Raw genomic sequence first — 19,986 nt, forward strand, 5'->3', positions numbered from 1 at the left:
GTTATTGCCACGATGCTGCCAGGCATACACGAAAACACTCGACAACTCCACCAGTAGAACAAACAAACAAACAAATGCGATGCGAGATGAATGCAGTGTGCGACTGGCAACGAGACGCGACGACAACTGGCAGCTTGTTTCGCGAAGTGCAATTCGAAACAGTTGCTCCAATTGTTTTCCTTTCCCCCAAAACATTACTTTCAGCTGGCGTACGATCGAACGACAAAAAAAAACAGAGACGACCTCGTGGCACCTTCACAGGGCACCCGAAACAGTGGCACCAGGTCTTGTCTGCTTATCAAACAGTGAGTGTGTTATTGCCTTTGTAGCGCAATACTGCATAAGGTACCCGAACCGGCAGTGTAGATGTGCGATACGTTTGAAGTGACAGTAAACACCTTCGACGAACTGATAAATTAAACGGATTGATAACACAGCCTACTTCGGCACTTGCCGTGCGCAGAGAGAAACCCGAACCCCGAAGATGTGTCTCGCTAGTGATTAACCAATACTGGCTGGTGGTGAATGGTGCAGTGCCGCGTGGATCAATTCCCACCATGTACGGAGTAAGTCCTTGACGCATAGCGATTCCGAGTGCCCCATATCTTAGTGCATCCCCTGCAACTTCTGCTTGCAGAAATTTTTCTCCACCAAGCGTGACATCGTGTGGGCGCTGGTCGTGTTTTGCTGCATTCTGGCCCTTTATCTCTACCACAATCAGCTGTCGGATCGGCTCGCTACGTTGGAGGAGTTTAAGCGTACGCACCAGGAGGAACACGAGCGGACGGTGGTACGGGGCGGGGCAGCAGATTTTATTGTGCCGCCGTATCAAGTGGTCGAGTACGATGCCCACTACACACCGGTGCCGGATGATGGGTGGATCGAAAAGCTACCGGGCGATATGGGGAAGGCGGTGATACTGCCCGACAACATTACCGACGACGTTCGGGAGCTGGTCCAGCAGGGCTACGACAAACAGGGCCTGAATCAGTACGTTAGCGATCTGATGCCGGTACGGCGCCGGTTACCCGATCTGCGGGACCCTTGGTGTACGGCGGAACAACGACTTCGGACCGCGCTGCCGCAAGCATCGATCGTGATCGTGTTCTACAATGAGGCGTGGTCGGTGTTGGTACGTACCGTGCACTCCATCCTGGACCGTAGCCCAAAAGCGCTCATCCGCGAGATCATCCTGGTGGACGATTACTCTAATCTGGGTAAGATTTAAATAAGCCTTTGCGATCCGTTAACGTTACTGAACTCTTGCCATCTGCAGCACATCTACGCACACAGCTCGACGAGTACTTCAGCCGCTATCCACTCGTGCGCATCCTGCGCGTGCCCAAGCGCCTTGGGCTGATACGAGCCCGACTGTACGGTGCCCGGAATGCGTCGTCCGAATTTCTCACCTTTCTCGACGCCCACTGCGAGTGTATGAACGGTTGGCTCGAGGGTCAGCTGGATGTAGTGGTGCGAGATCCGCACGCCATCGCACTGCCGACGATCGACTGGATCGACGAGAACAACATGAAGCTGGTAAGCGACAAGGCACCGGTATACTACGGCGCAATGGGATGGGGTTTGGACTTCGAGTGGCGTGGCCGGTGGGATCGCGTGAACAAACCGGCCAACAAGATGGAACCGTTCAGCACACCGGTGATGGCGGGTGGATTGTTTACGATCCATCGGAAATTCTTCGAGTGGCTCGGCTGGTACGATGACGGGTTGGATGTTTACGGCGGTGAAAACATTGAGCTATCGCTGAAGGCGTGGATGTGCGGCGGGAAACTGCTGACCGTGCCTTGTGCCCGTGTTGCTCACATCCAAAAAACTGGACATCCCTATCTGGATGTGAGTACTTTTGGAGAAATCCCAAAAAAAAAACAAGTGTTCGATCGACTGCATTCAAATGGATCTCCTATTTGCTATATTTCAGGAAGTAACTACCGACGTCGTACGCACCAACTCGGTTCGCGTGGCTGAAGTATGGCTGGATGAGTACGCATCCGTGCTGTACGGAATGTTTGGTGGACCACAGTTTCGCGGTAACTATGGAGATGTCTCCGCCCGCAAGCAACTACGAAAGGATCTCCATTGTAAAGACTTTCACTGGTACCTGGAGAACGTATTCCCGGAGTTGACCGGAGAACTCGACAAACGTCCCGGACAAGGCCCAGTACGGAACGAAGCTTTGACTGGGTCACCCGACTACTGTTTAACGTACGTTGAGCCAAAGAACACCGTCCACATGGCACCATGCCAGCAGGCGAACGCGTGGCAAGAGTGGGTGTTCAGTTTGTACGGCGAAATTAGTACCGATAACCACTGTCTAGACTACGACGGTAACATGCTGCTGCTGTACCATTGCCACAAGGCGAAGGGAAATCAAGAATGGACGTACAATGCTACCACGTACCAGTTCAAGCACAAGAAACACAAGGGCAAGTGTTTGGATGTCGATGAAGCGATGAAGAAGGTGCGCGTCAATGAATGCGACCTGGATGAACAATCTCAGAAGTGGCACTATCCGGCCATAGAGTTTAATGAGTAGATAAAGAGCCAAAGCACTGAACCCATGCCGTTCCGGAAAGATATGTTAGTAAAACATAATAAATGGTTTAAATATTTAAAATTGCCACACCACGTGTCACATTTGTTGTGTATATTCTTACAGAGTTGTAGAGCGTAGAAGTTGTCAAAATAGTCTTTTAAATGATATAGACACATGTTGAGAAAAACGGTCGAGTGCGAAAATCAATCTCGAATCGAATTTGAAAAATCAATCTGATCGATCGTCGGCTTATTACTCACTTCGCTTGATTGCATACTAGCAGGCGCATTGGGATTTACAGCCTGGGCTTATTTCACGCGAACAGCTGTCAAACGAATTAACCTCAACGTCGATTGCCGACACTCGAATGGACCGAGTACATCCAGTGATGTACCGTGGAGAATATGTAAAATATAAGAACAAATCACTAATAAAAGGCAAATAGATATACCAACTGCGTTAGAGCCTTGTTCTGGGCATTGCATTACCAAGCTGAACGAAAGAAATTAGCTCCAACATATGTAAGTATACAAACATATTTTGATCTGTCATTAATGACTGTTCTTAATGTTTAACTACTAACAATCAAACAGTTTGACTGTCGTTTGTTACGGAAATGCCACTGATACCAAGGTCGTTGAAACTATAATGCAGCTCAATTGGAAATGCGAATGTTTTGTCTCGATAAAGCCAAATTGGTAACAACTTGCTTAAATCGCAAATAAATTCAATACCACAGAATATGCCGTTAGTGTACGTCGTTACAATCACATATGTACTAAGTACAGGCAATCCTCAAGATACGCTATAGTAGCGGATCGCTATAACCCGGGAAAAATCCGCGTAACTCGAATTTCCGCGTAAGTCGAATTTCGTCTATACTTCAAAGTCACAGAGTCGACTTCCTTCTTGGCACTTAATTTATTCGCCGAATCAGGCGATTTTTAGAAAGATTACATTAAAATAAGCGAGAAAGAAATGTTTTAAATAACCAAAAAGGAAATTAGATCAATTATCACCCTTTTGCTTAGATTTTGTGCTATAATTTAGCTCATCTGTCAAATTTTTCACCATCGCGTATCTCGGGAACTGCCTGTACTAAATCAATAAATCATTTATTGAACACTAAGGTATTGCAACTCTCTTTGGATTCTTGTTATATCTTTAGTATAACAAATCTGTAAAGAACAACAACTAACTAAAGAGAATGTTTTCAGATAAGTCTTACCGAGATGCCCATTACTTCGCGGGGTTCATCTGAAACGAAGCGCAACGCTTAATTAAAACATTTGTGAAAATTATTCAACAACACATTGTATCGCACACAGAGGACAACTCCGAGCGCTTAAGCCCGCATAGTACCTTCACGGTGATGGGTCGTAGCAAAACATCTGTACCAATAGATTGTTCCAAACAAACATGGAAACATTTGAACAAATGTGTAGTAAACTAATAAATAAGAGGATACATAATGCCAATATGGTATAGAAGATATCAGATATCAGATATACATAAGATTATATCAGGGTAGATCGTAAAAGGTGGGCTACTTCTATTAGACAAAATGTCCAGCAGGGAAATTATAAACACATTTTATCCCACCATTTTCAAACGTCACACCACACCGTATCAGCTGAGTTGATGTCGTCGTGGTCGCCAGTATCGGTAATAATTAACATTAACATGTTTGAACACATGTAAATTCCGCAATCTAATATTTGAATATTTGAAACACAACGTAACTGGTATGCAAGAAAACCGTCCAGACATACAACAGAAGAATAAAATATGAAAATATGCTAAAGCTACCAGCAGAATTATCTCCTCTCCAACACCGATAAGCGATCGTTCTCTACGCGAAGTTGAGCAAATCATATGATCCGCTCTCGTTTGGCCCAAATCTTACAGAATTCATGGGCACGCGGAAGCGTACTTGAAGCACATAATTCTAACCTTGTGTATCTTACGGTGGTGTCGTTAGTGCATTGCTCACAGCATTAGAGCTTTCCACACGCAGATTTTCTTATCACGCAGTGTACCTACACGCAGACGCCGCTATCGTATTCCGTGCCGGTACCGGCTCTGTTTATGGGCGCCCGTACGACACCCCGTATAATACGCGCACTTAACACACTTATCACAACCATTCATTCCCATTGCCACACCATCGGGCAATCGAACCGAGACATCGGTCAGTTTGCTTTCGGCACCGACAGAATGCGGAATGCCGTGTCGTTCGTACGCGTTGGCGCCGCTGCTGTCCAGCGGCGCTGCAACCTTTTCGTACTGGTGACCATCGTTGTCACACTGGCGCTGATGGCACTGTACCTCGTGTATGACGTTAATCTAACGCTTACACCAAAGAGAAATTTCCTGCAGCAATATCGGAATACGGCTGCCGATGAATCAGAGCCGGAGCGTGTCGAGTGGAATACGGCGGGCGTTGCGATAAACCGAGGTTTTCGCTTTGTTTACACCACTATCGGGCTGTATCCGCGATATCAAACGCCGCCGCCGGGTGATATGGGTCAACCGGTTACGGTGAACATGTCCAACGACCAGATCGCAGCCTTGGCCCAGGAAGGAATCCAAACGCAAGGCTTCAATCAATACTTCTCCGATCTGATGTCTGTGCGGCGCAGGCTGCCCGAGATACGCGATGCCTGGTGTGCACAACCGGGACGCTTTCTGGACAACCTGCCAGTGACGTCGATCGTGATCGTATTCTTCAACGAGGCTTGGTCGGTTGTTTTGCGGACGGTGCATTCGGTACTGGACCGATCACCGCCACACCTGGTGCGGGAGATCGTGCTGGTAGATGACTGTTCCACCTTAGGTAAGTGTGGACGAACGAAGCCGTTCGCGGAAGGAGCCCATAAATCAGTTCTCTTATCGCCTTCAGCTAACCTTAAAACCCAACTTGATGAATACTTTCGACCGTATCCCAAGGTGCGGGTGATTCGTGCTCCTGCTCGGTTGGGGTTAATTCGGGCTAGAATATACGGAGCCAAAAACACAACGTCCGAGGTGATCACATTTCTCGATGCGCACGTGGAATGTACAGTAGGTGGGTGTCCGGTGCAGCTGGGCAAACTTTGCGATGCTAATCAAATGTCCACTTGTTCACTCCCATATACCGGCAGGTTGGTTGGAGGCACTGCTCGATGTTGTCGCGCGTAACTCCACCACTATTGCTATTCCCACGATCGATTGGGTTGATGAGAAAAGTATGGCACTCGTCGCCAATAAGTCCATTCTCTATGTTGGTGCGTACGATTGGGACCTCAACTTTGGCTGGTGGCATCGCACATCTTTGAAGAAGAAGTACGAGAACAACATGGTGCCGTTCGATACGCCCGCCATGGCCGGAGGACTGTTCGCCATCAACCGGACGTTCTTCGAGCGGCTCGGCTGGTACGACGAGGGTTTCGACATCTACGGCATCGAGAACATCGAGCTGTCGATGAAGAGTTGGATGTGTGGTGGCAAGATGATGACCGTACCCTGCTCACGAGTCGCTCACATCCAGAAGATTGGCCACCCTTACATGCGCAACGAAAAGAAGGACGTTGTGCGTGCGAACTCCATTCGCCTCGCCGAGGTGTGGATGGATGAGTACAAGCAGGTAATCTTCGACATACACGGTATTCCACGCTATCTGGAGGAGGAGTTCGGTCCCATTGCGGAACGGAAAGCGGTCCGGCAGCGGGCTGGTTGCAAGGACTTTCGTTACTACATCAAGAATGGCTTTCCGGAAATGAAAAACCCTCACATAGCAGGTGCGTTCCGGGGTGAGATACACAGCGTGCTGTTGGGCAATGGGACCTGTCTCGAATATCGCCCGGAGGACAACTTTCTCGGCATGGCAATGTGTGACGGGAAGCAGAAGACCCAGTACTGGACGCATAACTACTACCAGGAGATCAATAGCTACCGGCACTGTTTGGACTATACTGGCACCGGGCTCGCACTGTACGGTTGTCACCGATCACGTGGCAATCAAGCGTGGCGTGTGCTCACTGACACGAACCAGCTGCAGAGCATCAAGCACGATCGTTGTCTCGCGATAGATACGCGAACACACATCACTCTTACCATGCAGTTATGTGATCCAAACAATGTCGCACAAAGGTGGACCGTAACGTACACCGAATTGGACGTGACACCGTTTACTTGAGCTAATCTCTGCACTCGCATGCACAATCTAGTCGCTATATGTCTAATCGATTGCTTTCGTTTATCAGCTCGGTATGATAATGGCTGAAGCTAAAGCAATATCCAGTTATGTCTACCCCGTGTTATCTGTCCCCCCTGTCTACGATCCACAACAATCATCACGAACAATCTATCCAGAAGGTCGCGTTTTACTCTCATTGCAGTGCGGTGAGTGTGTTTGGATGACGCTATTCAATGCTGCAAATGAGAGCCTCAATATATTGTACGGTGGAATTCGTTTGACATACCCTGGACTCCACTTTTTAATCGTTACATTAAATCGATAACTTTGAAGCGTGATGACACTGTTTTGTTTTGTTTTGGTGTGATTATGATAAGAAAGTGCGAAATTGTGTAGTGTAATTTGCAACAATAAAACAAAATAACAATCCACGGAATGTGGTGTCGATATTCGGTATGTCAATAATGTTTCACAAAAAAAAAACGATTCAAGAATTTTCGATAAGGTCGACTGAGACCAGACCTTAAAAAAATGCCGTTCTTTCCAAAAAGGTTTTTCTATGATTCACCCTCCCCGCGACATCTTAACGCACCCACAATGGGCCTTAACAACATCTGTTTACAAACTGCATTGCAAATCGCCTCAGTTCCAGTAGCATCCCGATTGCAGCAATCTCGTCACAGTTCGTTATCACATCACACCAGACAGCATACAAGTGCTTTGCAAATAGTGTCTACGGCCTGTGCGGTACCGTTTTTATCAGCGCTGTAATATCTGACAGCTGTCGTTCGATGTCGTTTGATGCAAACGGCGATAAGAATACCACACGTTGACATCGTAATTTAAAGGTGTGTCTTGTGGTTTTCATCCTCCATCAAATGGCGCTTATAAAGCAATTAATTAATTACCATCTACAAACTTGGCGTGTAAGCAATCCGGAAGAAAGGTAGTTCTAGGTCGCGGAATTACTGTAAGTCTTCAGGGTTTGGAGACGTTTGAGACAGAAAAATATAATACTTTAATGAACCTAATTAACAGTGCGCGTAATTCTATAGAAATCAAACAAAAACATCTGCCAGCAAGAATCTCCCTTTTCGTACTACCTTAAGTGGTAGCGTGACCTCTTCGACAATACTGTTTGTTGTACACTATCAGAAATAACATTCTATTTCTGAGTAGTAGCTGTTTTAACAGTGTTATACGTCAAAACGAATTCATAGGCTGGAGTGCATACCTTGTATATATATCTATATATGAATATAGTGATATGCAAAGTGTTCCATCATCTCCAACTCCACGGTTTTGGCCACCTCAGTCAATTGGTCGATCTCAGTGTGAAACGCTTTTCAAGTGGTGGAATGATATCGCAAGCGTTACACTGCAGCTCCAAAACCATTTTGATATTCCAATCCACTTCAGTACGCGTTCTACCATCATCGTATGCACTAACGGCCTGAACCTTAGACCTTAGTAGTTTGACAAGCATCCCGCGTACAGTACACATCCCATCATGCGCAACAACTTCAGGAAGAATTTTGTGCTGGTCGTGAGCATTCTTATACTGTTCGCCTACCTGTTCCTGACGCTGTTCTACGACGGTGGTCGCGGACGGTTTGATAATGTGCTGAGTCGATTCGCTCTTCACCAAAGCAGAAACATCGACGGGAAGAAGGTTCAACTACGACAAGAAATCACCTCTACCACACCTTCATCCTCCGTCGGCGCAACGCTGTTCAAGTTCCTGTACACAACGCTTGGGCTCGATCCAAGGTTTCCGGTACCACCGGGTGACATGGGAACACCCGTGGAGATAGACCAGAACGATACCGATGTGGATAAACTCGTGGGAGATGGATTGCTCGAGCAGGGCCTCAACCAATACTCCTCCGATCTCATGTCCCTGCGGAGGCGACTCCCAGAAATCCGAAACGCTTGGTGCCGTGAACCGGGACGCTATCCGGCCAATTTACCACCGACTTCGATCGTGATCGTTTTCTACAACGAAGCGTGGTCAGTGTTGGTGCGTACGGTGCACTCCATTCTGGACCGATCACCTGAGCAGTTGGTGCGCGAAATAGTGCTCGTGGATGACTTCAGCTATTTGCGTAAGTGTTACACCTTCCTGCGAGTGTGCGTGATGCATTCAATTAGGCTTCATTTCTGGTGATGTGTAGCTCATCTCAAAACGCAACTTGAGGAGTACTTTGCAAGTAACGCAAAGATCCGAATTATTCGGGCCCCGAAACGGCTGGGATTGATCAGAGCACGGATGCTTGGTGGAAAGAGCACGCAGACGGACATCATTACATTCCTAGATGCGCACGTTGAGGTTACTATGGGTAAGTACATGAGATTCTCGTGGTGATTCTAATGGAGTCTCATCATTTCTACGCTCTTCCGCTTGACTCAGGATGGTTGGAAGCACTGATATCACCGGTTGCCGAGAATTGGACCACGATCGCTCTACCCACAATCGATTGGATCGATGAGAACGACATGAAGTACCGCAGCGATAAATCACCGTCCTTTGTGGGTGCATACGATTGGGACCTCAACTTTGGCTGGTGGGGTCGTTATTCGCTAAAAAAGAAATACGACAACATGATGGTGCCGTTCGATACGCCCGCCATGGCCGGAGGACTGTTCGCCATCAACCGGACGTTTTTCGAGCGGCTCGGTTGGTACGACGAGGGTTTCGACATCTACGGCATCGAGAACATCGAGCTGTCGATGAAGAGTTGGATGTGTGGTGGAAAGTTGGTGACCGTACCCTGCTCCCGTGTTGGCCACATCCAGAAGACTGGCCATCCGTACCTCGCCAAACAGACGAAGGACGTTGTGCGTGCGAACTCGATTCGCTTGGCGGAGGTGTGGATGGATGAGTATAAAGGAATCATTTTCGATATCTACGGCATCCCACGGTACTCCGAGGCGGAGTTCGGTTCCGTGGCATCGCGTAAAACCATCCGAGACAGTGCCAAATGTCAACCGTTTCGATACTACCTGGAGAACGCTTTCCCCGAAATGCACAACCCGATGGTGCCGGGGGCATTCCGCGGCGAGGTTCACAGTATGCTTCTGGGCAATAACAGTTGCTTAACGTTTCGGCCGAGTGATCACTTTATCGGGATGGCACCGTGTGATCATCTCGAGCAGGACCAATTTTGGACGCACAACTACTACCAGGAGCTGAACAGTTACAGGAACTGTCTCGATGCCGTTTCAACCGTTGTGGAGGTATACATGTGCCACAGAGCGCGAGGCAACCAGGCATGGAAATTCTTGGTGGCGAGCCATCAGATCGAAAGTGTAGCGAAGAAGCTGTGTCTAGCATTGGACGTGAGGACAAATACGACCCTTCTTTTAGAACAATGTGATGCCACCAAGCTTAACCAACAGTGGAACGTTTCATTCATTCACCTGGACGTTTCGATGTTGAGAGAACATTGATCAGGAACACTTAGTTTGATTGTACCTGGTGTTTCAATCTTCCCCTCAGAAGACACTTCTCAGAATGCAATACAAGAGTGGTTGCGTTAGCTTTCTTAAAACATCGTACGATTTAGTCTCAAACCATTCTGTTCGTCTCACAAAGGCCGATATTATACGCGAAATACACCAGAGCTCATAATAAACACGTTTATTGCATGCAGACAGCTCAAAGTGCTTCGTTAGAACGATTTGTTTAACTCTTCATCAGCAAAAGCAGTTATGCTACCAACCGCTAGGTGGCGCTCTAAAGCAGTGATCGTGTTAGTGTTGATGTTGGGTGTTAATTTAATATTTTACCAGTATAACGATGAGATAAAACAGCACATTAGGATCTGGAGGTTAAACGAAACAAGCAATACCAGCAATACCATAAAGCCACTAGGGACAGTACGTCTACCACCCGGACATTTAGGAAGTCCAGTGCAGTGGAGTTCGTCTGACAAAGAGATTGCTGCATTTGTACAAGAAAGCATCAAGCAATATGGCTTCAATGAGTATGCGGCGGCTCTCATGTCTACGAGACGATCGCTACCAGATTTACGTCCCTTGGAATGTGTCACCAGTCGACGAAAGATCCTTACGCTCCCGAAGACATCCATAGTGATTGTGTTCTACAACGAACCATGGACCGTCCTTTTGCGAACGGTTCATTCTGTGCTAAACAACACTCCCGCACATCTGCTCGATGAGGTACTGCTCGTTGACGATCGTTCCCATCTACGTAAGTTGAAGACATCTTTCGAAGATCCTTACCCTTATGTTAACGCATTTCCATTACTTCGGCAGCTTTTTTAAAAGCCCAACTCGAAGAGTATTTCAGAACGTACGACAAGGTCCGCATAGTACGTGCTCCCGAACGGCTGGGATTGATCAGGGCACGAATGTTTGGGAGCAGAAACACTACCTCGGCGGTGCTCACGTTTCTCGATGCACACGTAGAATGTACAACGGGTAAGACATAAAGATCGAAACAAAATTTGCCAATTCCCAATGGTTTACTTTCGCAACAGGATGGTTGGAGCCGTTACTGGAGCAAATTTTGGAAAACGGACAAACAATAGCCGTTCCACTGATAGACCGCATCGACGACACCGACATGCATCTGGTCGCTAACGTGTCGACCGATTTGTTTGGAGCATTCGAGTGGGATCTTAACTTTGGCTGGTGGCATCGTTCGACATTTCCGCAAAGATGCACACAGCGCCCTAGCGAACCATTTGAAGTTCCAGCAATGGCGGGCGGGATCTTTGCAATTGCTAGAGCCTTTTTCCACCGTCTTGGATGGTACGACGAGCAGTTCCGCCTGTACGGAATGGAGAATGCGGAGCTGTCGATTAAATGTTGGCTGTGTGGAGGAAGAATACTAACCGTGCCTTGTTCGCATGTGGCACACATCCGCAAGAGTGCGCATCCGTACATAGACGATGGCCATCAGAATGTAACCTTCGTGAACTCCATCCGGCTGGCGGAGGTTTGGATGGACGAGTACAAGCGGGTCGTGTTTGATGTGAATGGCATTCCGGGCTATGCAGATGATTTGTTTGGGTCCGTCGCCGAGCGTAAGGCATTCCGAGCGGGTGCCGGTTGTAAAGCGTTCCGCTACTATCTGAAACGTGCCTACCCGGAAATGCCTTCACCAAACGTTGCGGGGCAGTTTCGGGGTGAGGTACATAATGCCGCGTTCGGGAAAGGAACATGCTTGACGGTAGGATCATCACCATCATCACCCGCCCTCTACATGGCACCTTGTGACAAGCGCAACCAAACCCAGTACTGGGCACACAATTTTTACCGAGAACTCAACAGTTACAAGCGTTGCATTGATGCTGGTTCGGCTGGGACAAACCCTACGCTGGCTGCCTGTCATCGTATGCGTGGTGCTCAATCCTGGAGCTACGATGCGAAACGTCAACAGATTAGAAGCCTCGTGCGGGAAGTGTGTCTAGCTGTTGACACCGACAGCTATAGCGGGGTTGTGAGGCTCGAACCGTGTGATGATCGCAAACAGATCCAACGGTGGTATGTGACGTTGGTGGAGTACAATTTCTGGAAACTGCCTCAATAAACCGGATGCACAGCAAACAGACCGTGTACTGTGTCAGTGTTTCAAACAAAGTGAGCTCTTTGTGTTTCATTCTCGTCTCAACACTTCTTCACAGCAGAACAGCGGACAGTATTGAAAATCCTTCCGGTGAGTGGAAGCGTCTTCCAAAATGTGCAACCGAGTGCCATATCCACCTCTGTTCGTGTTCTGTATTGCCATCATCTTTATCATAAACATCATCTTATATCAGTACAACGATGAGACATCTTCCACACCTAAACTCTTCACAAGTCGGTACTCGTCGCGCACAGTTCCATCGCAAGTTGCGCTACAAAAATCGACTCCTCCCGGTGATATGGGATTGCCTGTGCAATTCAACCAATCCGACCCACGTGTAGCTGCAGAGCTCAAACGATCATTGGTCCAACAAGGACTCAATGAGCATGCTTCGGATCTGGTGTCGGTGAGGCGTCGATTGCCTGATCTGCGAGATCCTTGGTGTCGTGATACCAAGACTAACCGCTTATCGTCAGAGAGTCTACCTGCCACATCCATCGTGATCGTGTTCCACAATGAAGTATGGTCAGTGTTGGTCCGCACAGTGCACTCTGTTTTAGACCGATCACCTGCGCGCTTGATTAAGGAGATCATACTAGTGGACGATTGCTCCAATCTCCGTAAGTAATCAAAGTGGACATCACCATCATCGTTCCGTCATAAATCTCCTTTGTATATCTTTAAGCTTTTCTAAAGACTCAACTAGAAGAGTATTTCGATGCGTACCCGGTGGTAAGGTTCATTCGTTCCAAGGAGCGGCTCGGATTGATACGGGCCCGTATGGTGGGGGCCAAGAATGCTTCTTCAGATATTGTGACCTTCTTGGATGCGCATGTAGAGTGTATGGAAGGTAGTATGAAACGGCTGCCTAAGAAGACATTTCGTCCTCAAACGTATTAACCTTTCAGGTTGGCTTGAGCCGCTCCTCGAAGTGGTTGTCCGTAATTCTACGCACATAGCTCTCCCGACGATCGACCGCATCAACGAGCGGGACATGAGCCTGCGTACAAACATCTCGCTGCTACTTGCAGGTGCCTTCGAGTGGGATCTTAACTTCGGTTGGTGCGAAAGGAAGCAACTGCACCGGAAGTATGCGCATCCGTACGAACCGTTCGATACACCTGCCATGGCGGGAGGATTGTTCACCATCAATAGAACGTTCTTCGAGCGGATCGGGTGGTACGATGAGCACTACATTCTATACGGCATGGAGAATATTGAGCTGTCAATCAAGAGCTGGATGTGTGGAGGAAAACTACTCACTGTGCCGTGCTCCCGGGTGGGACACGTACAAAAGCACTCGCATCCTTATCTGTTCACTGTGAAGAAGGATTTAGCGTTCCACAATTCGGCCCGGTTAGCGGAGGTGTGGATGGATGAGTACAAGCAGGTGGTGTTTGACGTGAACGGATACCCTCGTTATTCGGAAGCCCTGTTCGGGTCGGTTGAGGCACGGAAGCGCGTAAGGGAACGGGCCAAGTGTAAACCCTTTCGCCATTATCTTAAGCGTGCGTTTCCGGAACTTCACAAACCATCCATCCAGGGACAGTTTCGTGGAGATGTACGAAATCTAGTGCTGGGAGTTGGGTCGTGTCTGACGGTGGATAAAAAGGGTACCGCTCCATACATGGCACCCTGTAATGGGCTTCAAACGACACAGTATTGGAGTCATAGCTACTATCAGGACATCAACTCCTACAAGGCATGTCTCGATTTCAATGGGTCCACTCTCACCACCACTATATGCCATCGACATCGGGGCAATCAAAGTTGGATGTATGTGAGTGAAACGAAACAAATTGTTAGCATACCGCACAACAGATGCTTAGCGATCAGTGAACATTCCAACTTCACGTTGACATTAGCAAAATGTGACGCCACAAAGGAGAAGCAAAGCTGGTCGGTTAATCTCGTTACGTACAGCTTCGTAAATTGATTGTATTTGACTCAAATAAACCAACTGGATCAACTATCCGGGTCCACAAATAAAAAAGTCTTATTCACAGTTCTTAACATTCATGTCATAAATAGACTACGACCTTCATTTTTCCTGTAACAAAAAAACATGCATAGCATATTTGAAATTCTCTTTAAACTGAACGTTTTAACTGGAACTGAACATTTCTATTCAATGGAGCTCATTATTCTTCGGTAATTCATAGCTGAACAAGAAAACACTCTATCAACAAAGCTAAGAGATGGGAAGTTTCGACACCCTTCAACGATGCTTCATACCGATCGATCAGTACACCAGAACCAACTCTACCAGATGGTGAAAAGAAGCAACATGCGCCATCTGTTTACGGTGTGTATATATCTGACAGTGTTCGGTGTAGCCTGGTTCTGGTACAAGACCTACCTCATCAAAGTTTGTATGGACAAAGAAGTGTTAGACAAAAGTCGCCTCACTTCAGACAAAAAATGGCGAACAGCTGATAAACCTACACACCGAACGTATAATTACACTACGTTGAAACCATCTGTCGATCGCAAAGCACCTCCAGGAGATCTTGGACGCCGAGTAGAGATGGACTTGAAAGACAACGCGACTTTCCGGATGATAAAACAGGGTTTGGAGAAATTCGGATACAATTCGTACGCTTCCGATCTGATGTCTGTTAGAAGACGTTTACCGGACATAAGAGCTCCATGGTGTCGGCAACAAGATCTCCTCCCAGCCGTTCATCTACCACCGACATCGATCGTGATCGTGTTCTACAATGAGGCGTGGTCCGTACTGCTAAGAACCGTGCACTCCATCTTGGATCGAACTCCGGAACATTTGATACACGAAATAGTGCTCGTGGACGACTACTCTACGGCGGGTGAGTCGTTTTGCACGTGATCTAACATTTCGCGCACTGGATAAACCTTGTTCTACCTTATCAGCTTACTTGAAAACCCGCCTAGATGAGTATTTTGCGCACTATCCTAAGGTACGTATCCTACGGGCGCCCTCAAGACTAGGTTTGATTGTAGCGAAAGTGTTTGGTGCTAAGGCAACGACAGCCAAGATCATTACGTTTTTAGATGCACATGTTGAATGCACAGTGGGTAAGTAAACCTCATGGTTTTGCCGTGTGATCCGCAACTCTCTTAATGACCCACGCTTCACAGGTTGGCTTGAGCCATTGCTGACAGAGATCATGACCAATTCCACCACGATCGCTGTTCCAACGATCGATCAGATAGACGCAAATACGATGCAGTTGGATAAAGACTTCGCCCCACCGCTCGTTGGAGCGTACCGGTGGGATCTGAACTTTGGTTGGTGGGGTCGGGCCGCCATGAAGAAGCGCTATCCGAACCCATACGTTCCGTTCGACACACCCGCCATGGCTGGAGGACTATTTGCGATCGAACGGACCTTCTTTGAGCGACTCGGTTGGTATGACAGCGGGTTCGAGATGTATGGAATCGAAAACATCGAACTGTCCCTGAAGTGCTGGATGTGCGGTGGAAAGATGGTAATTGTGCCCTGCTCGCGAGTTGCGCACATACGCAAGCAAAGTCATCCCTATCTACTAGCAGCTAGTAAAGATGTGGTAGTGAAGAACTCGCTACGTCTAGCTGAGGTGTGGATGGATGAGTACAAGCAAGTACTGTTCGATGTCTACGGAGTGCCACGCTATTTCCCTCAGTACTTTGGATCAGTGGATGATCGGAAAGCCCTTCGAACCAGGGCTGGTTGTGGAAGCTTTCGGGACTACGTGCTCAACGCCTTCCCGGAAATGATGAACCCACTCGTACCGGGTGCCTTCCGTGGAGAAGTGCACAATGCCGCCCTTTCACCCAAACACTGTCTAACCCATAGTTGGGCGAACCATTCGCTTACGATGGCAGTGTGTGATGGACGCGAAAAGCAACAGTACTGGACATACAATTTCTATCGCGAACTAAACAACTACTCGAACTGTATAGAACCAATCAATTCCGATGAATGCCGGCCGGTTGTGAGGCGATGCCATAGGAATGAGAAAACCCGCACCCAACGGTGGCAATATGTGGTAAACAGTGGACAGATTAGGAGTGAAAAGATTGGTAAATGTCTGGCGGTAGCCGATGGAGGAAAATTAATTACAATGGAACGTTGCAATCAAACCGATCGTCGGCAGAAATGGTTGGTTACTTTTGTAAACCTGGATGTTTCAATCTTTCGGTATTATTGATTAGAAGCGAAGTATAAAAAAGCTTTCAACATACAACACAATTATTCAAAAATATAGCAACAAATTAAAACCGCCTGAAGTTATGCAATGTACCATGCATTTACATTGGGCCACGACGCGTTATTTGCCTGAGAAATTTCATTCGTCATACTCTCTCGTACATAAACAAACACTCACTATTCATTACATTTCCCACACCGTTTTCCCAACAATGGCCTTCACCTTGTTTATAATTACCTGTTTGGAGCCGCGTTTCTGATGATATGCCGGATACAATCGTGCTCGTTAATCGCACCTGCAACACTTCCGATGACATTCACTGCATCACTTCAAAGCCTGCTGCGGAGTCAATTTATTTATGATCGGTTTGATTGACCAGCCGGACGACATGTTGTTTACACTGGGACTGTTTTGCTTCGCGCTAGTGTCCGCACAGTTTAATCCACACTTTAAAACGGGAAGCCACACGATAGTGCAGCTGTTTGAGTGGCGTTACGAAGATGTCGAGCGCGAGTGCCGCACGTACCTCGGCCCGAATGGATACGGTGCGGTTCAGCTATCCCCGGTGAACGAGGTGCGCGATGGAGGTAGGTCTGCCAGTTGGGCAGATCGGTATGAACCTGTTTCGTACAAGCTGACAAGTCGCTCGGGAAACGAGTCAGAATTGCGGTCGGCAATAGAAGCCTGTAACCGGGCCGGTGTACGAGTGATAGTAGAGGTAGTGCTGAACCATATGGCACGCCCGGAAAACGGTTCCGCAACCCAAACCCGTGGTACGTCAGGTTCTACCGTAAATCCTACCGCACGCGATTATCCAGATGCTCCGTACAGTTCGACCGATTTTAACGATCGCTGCCGTATCGTGAACCCCGACGATCCGCACGAATTGCGCAACTGTTGGAAGGAAGACCGGCCCGATCTAAACCACAGTCTGTTGCGTGTTCGTGAGCGTATAGTGGGCTTCCTCAATCAACTGTTGACGTTCGGTGTAGCGGGATTCTTTGTCGATTCGGCGCTGTATATGTGGCCACACGATCTGCAGGCTATATTTACCAAGCTGCACAACCTGACCACGACTGGCCAGATCTTTCCAGCCGGTAGTCGACCGTTCATCTGTCTCGATCTATCGTACCACGGCTTAACCGGAGCCGAAAAATCGCTGCTAGCCAGATGGAAGGATTACGTTGATCTTGGGATGATCGCACAGGACCGTTTTGCGTACGAAATTGGAGATGTGCTGCTAAAAAGAAAGCCCTTCCATTACTTCGTCAACTTGGGCACCCGGCTGGGGTATGTACGACGGGAGAAGGCATTAATATACGTCACCAATCCCCAGCTTCAACGACTGCCGGACGTGGATGGCAATCATTTGGTCGTGCCGGCACACGACCGAAGAGCGTATCAAATCGGGCTTGCCTTTATGCTTGCACATCGGTATGGAATGGCGCGTATTACAAGTTCGTACCAGTTTATCACGGCTTCCCAAGGTCCTCCGAGCGATGCGCAAGGTAGGATTGTGCCCGTTCAGATTGACCCGGACGGCACCTGCCGCTTACCATGGATCTGTGAACATCGATGGCCCGCTGTGAGGAAGATGGTTTACTTCCGACATGTTACCAACGGTACGGGTGTTCATGCGTGGGTTGATAATGGCCAAAACCAGATTGGGTTCTGTCGTGATCGGGTCGGATTTGTGGCATTCAATGCAGAGATTTCACTGGCACTCAAGGCAAACATGTACACGTGCCTGAAGCAAGGTGTGTACTGTGATCTGATCAGCAGCGCGGACCAAAAGCTAAATGCCAATGGAGGTTGCTCCGGAAGCACGGTGAAGGTGGCCGCCACAGGTCACTCGGAAATTTTCATACCCAGTAAACTCGATGAACCATTTATTGCACTGTTAACAACTTTTCACCAATAGTACACTTTGAAATAAAGCAACAAAAGAACTGTACACAACACTACTAAAACAATAGAGAACACAACCTTTCAGCACGCAGTAAACAATACTCTCTTCAACCACGCTCAAAACTTCCAGTAGGTTTACACTGAGCTGTCAGTACGAGCGATCGTTATGCTACCGTTTACACTACCTAGTCAGTTGCTGCACATGCTATAACTCAACGCTCGATTAGGTAGCGCCGGAAAGTATGCAATGTATATTTGCTAGTGCTCTTTCAGTAGTCTGTGTCTAGGGGTCATTAAATAATTATTTTTTTATCAAAATTGCATTAAACTGTATCGCAGTAGCTCGTTTTACATTATGCTTCCATTTTCAAAACAATTTTAACCCGAACCGTCATCAAGCGTGCAACATAATTCGAAACAATCAGACAACACACCGCTGTTTTGGTATATTTTGATGATGATTTTTCATTCGTTTTTTTTTTGTTTGTTTGTTTTTACTCTCTTTATATCCTTATACAGCTTGATGTAGCACTCTATATTAGCATTCAAAATCGAATCACAACAATCAGAAGTGTTTTGAATTGTATGGAAACAGAAACACTGAAAGGTTCGTAATAATATGCGCTCCGCGTGTTTGCTTGCGGTTCTTTTCCTTTTTCTATTCCTTTTTTTCTCTTTCTCTCTCTCTCTCTCTCTCTCTCTCTCTCTATCTCTCTCGCTTCCTATGTCTCCTATGTTTCTCATACATTTCTACTCCACTCACGCACTACACTAGTGGATCTTTTCGCGATCTTCTACATACTTTCCACCAACGCCACACGCATCAGCGCACGCATACTCTCGCTCCAATAAGATTACACGTGCGTATTCCTATTCGAAAAATTCGTGGTACACGTAAAAAGTAAATTTTGGTTCAAGTTGCACAAAGATTTTTTGTATGTGTGTGTGTGTTTGTGTGGTTGGAAATTTGTTCCATTTGATGGTGACGGTGTGATTGAGAGGAAGTTTATCTCTTAAAATCTCCTTACGATATCAACATCCAGATGGTTTTGCGTCTGTCGCTTCATTTTACGAGACTCCATTTTATGGCATATAGGGGCGCGTGGGCCATAATCTTTCGCATGCTCGCAATACATGTATCTCTTAATATGGTTCCTCTTCTGCATCCAAATGCTAGTGTGGGGACCACTAGTTCCATCTTTCTGTCCATAATTCCATTCGTCACGTCCTCGTTCGAGTGGTTTTGTATGTGTCATTTAATAAAAGGAAATGTTAGAGCTAGAGGAAGAAGACATCTTTTCGAGAAGAGTACATCAATCGATGAAATATACGATTTGTCCAACCATCCTTTTTCCACTCGTTCACTCATTTCTCTTAGTCCTCGTCCACGGTATCGTTAAGTGTTTTACTTTATGGAGTTATCTCACTTTTAGGTTGGGCATTTTGTTTTTGTTCATTTATCTCTCATCTTATATTTCCCGAACCGTTTTGTTGTCACCGTCACTCCAATAGGTGTGTCTATACTAGAAGATGTCGGGTTGCGCGTTTCGCGTATCGCTTCGCACGCGTGTTTGTTACATCAGTTAAA

General features: G+C 47.3%; 7 protein-coding genes across 7 annotated transcripts; all 7 read left to right on the forward strand.

The window, feature by feature from the left end:
* The first annotated feature begins 26 nt into the window (after positions 1–26).
* Positions 27–2,626, forward strand: LOC128302516 (putative polypeptide N-acetylgalactosaminyltransferase 9). Its single transcript, XM_053039358.1, has 4 exons — positions 27–566; positions 638–1,217; positions 1,277–1,851; positions 1,937–2,626. The coding sequence occupies exons 1-4, from the start codon at positions 558–560 to the stop codon at positions 2,549–2,551; spliced, it is 1,779 nt and encodes a 592-aa protein (XP_052895318.1). The 5' UTR covers positions 27–557; the 3' UTR covers positions 2,552–2,626.
* Positions 2,627–4,768: 2,142 nt separating this feature from the next.
* On the forward strand, positions 4,769–7,030 carry LOC128310540 (putative polypeptide N-acetylgalactosaminyltransferase 9). The gene is made up of 3 exons (XM_053047201.1): positions 4,769–5,387; positions 5,454–5,618; positions 5,695–7,030. Exons 1-3 carry the CDS (start codon positions 4,769–4,771, stop codon positions 6,726–6,728), a joined length of 1,818 nt encoding a protein of 605 aa, XP_052903161.1. The 3' UTR covers positions 6,729–7,030.
* A 1,208-nt stretch (positions 7,031–8,238) lies between these two features.
* LOC128298002 (putative polypeptide N-acetylgalactosaminyltransferase 9) lies at positions 8,239–10,212 on the forward strand. The gene is made up of 3 exons (XM_053033725.1): positions 8,239–8,833; positions 8,903–9,067; positions 9,139–10,212. The coding sequence occupies exons 1-3, from the start codon at positions 8,239–8,241 to the stop codon at positions 10,176–10,178; spliced, it is 1,800 nt and encodes a 599-aa protein (XP_052889685.1). The 3' UTR covers positions 10,179–10,212.
* Positions 10,213–10,439: 227 nt separating this feature from the next.
* Positions 10,440–12,285, forward strand: LOC128298661 (putative polypeptide N-acetylgalactosaminyltransferase 9). Its single transcript, XM_053034429.1, has 3 exons — positions 10,440–10,941; positions 11,007–11,171; positions 11,231–12,285. Exons 1-3 carry the CDS (start codon positions 10,440–10,442, stop codon positions 12,283–12,285), a joined length of 1,722 nt encoding a protein of 573 aa, XP_052890389.1.
* Positions 12,286–12,433: 148 nt separating this feature from the next.
* On the forward strand, positions 12,434–14,257 carry LOC128299581 (putative polypeptide N-acetylgalactosaminyltransferase 9). The gene is made up of 3 exons (XM_053035589.1): positions 12,434–12,941; positions 13,007–13,171; positions 13,230–14,257. Exons 1-3 carry the CDS (start codon positions 12,434–12,436, stop codon positions 14,255–14,257), a joined length of 1,701 nt encoding a protein of 566 aa, XP_052891549.1.
* Positions 14,258–14,569: 312 nt separating this feature from the next.
* On the forward strand, positions 14,570–16,490 carry LOC128298314 (putative polypeptide N-acetylgalactosaminyltransferase 9). The gene is made up of 3 exons (XM_053034064.1): positions 14,570–15,146; positions 15,211–15,375; positions 15,439–16,490. Exons 1-3 carry the CDS (start codon positions 14,591–14,593, stop codon positions 16,488–16,490), a joined length of 1,773 nt encoding a protein of 590 aa, XP_052890024.1. The 5' UTR covers positions 14,570–14,590.
* A 388-nt stretch (positions 16,491–16,878) lies between these two features.
* LOC128298226 (alpha-amylase B-like) lies at positions 16,879–18,510 on the forward strand. Its single transcript, XM_053033974.1, has one exon. The coding sequence runs from the start codon at positions 16,879–16,881 to the stop codon at positions 18,409–18,411; it is 1,533 nt and encodes a 510-aa protein (XP_052889934.1). The 3' UTR covers positions 18,412–18,510.
* Positions 18,511–19,986: the final 1,476 nt, after the last annotated feature.

Source organism: Anopheles moucheti, chromosome 2 (assembly GCF_943734755.1).
Source record: "Anopheles moucheti chromosome 2, idAnoMoucSN_F20_07, whole genome shotgun sequence".
Lineage (NCBI taxonomy): Eukaryota > Metazoa > Arthropoda > Insecta > Diptera > Culicidae > Anopheles > Anopheles moucheti.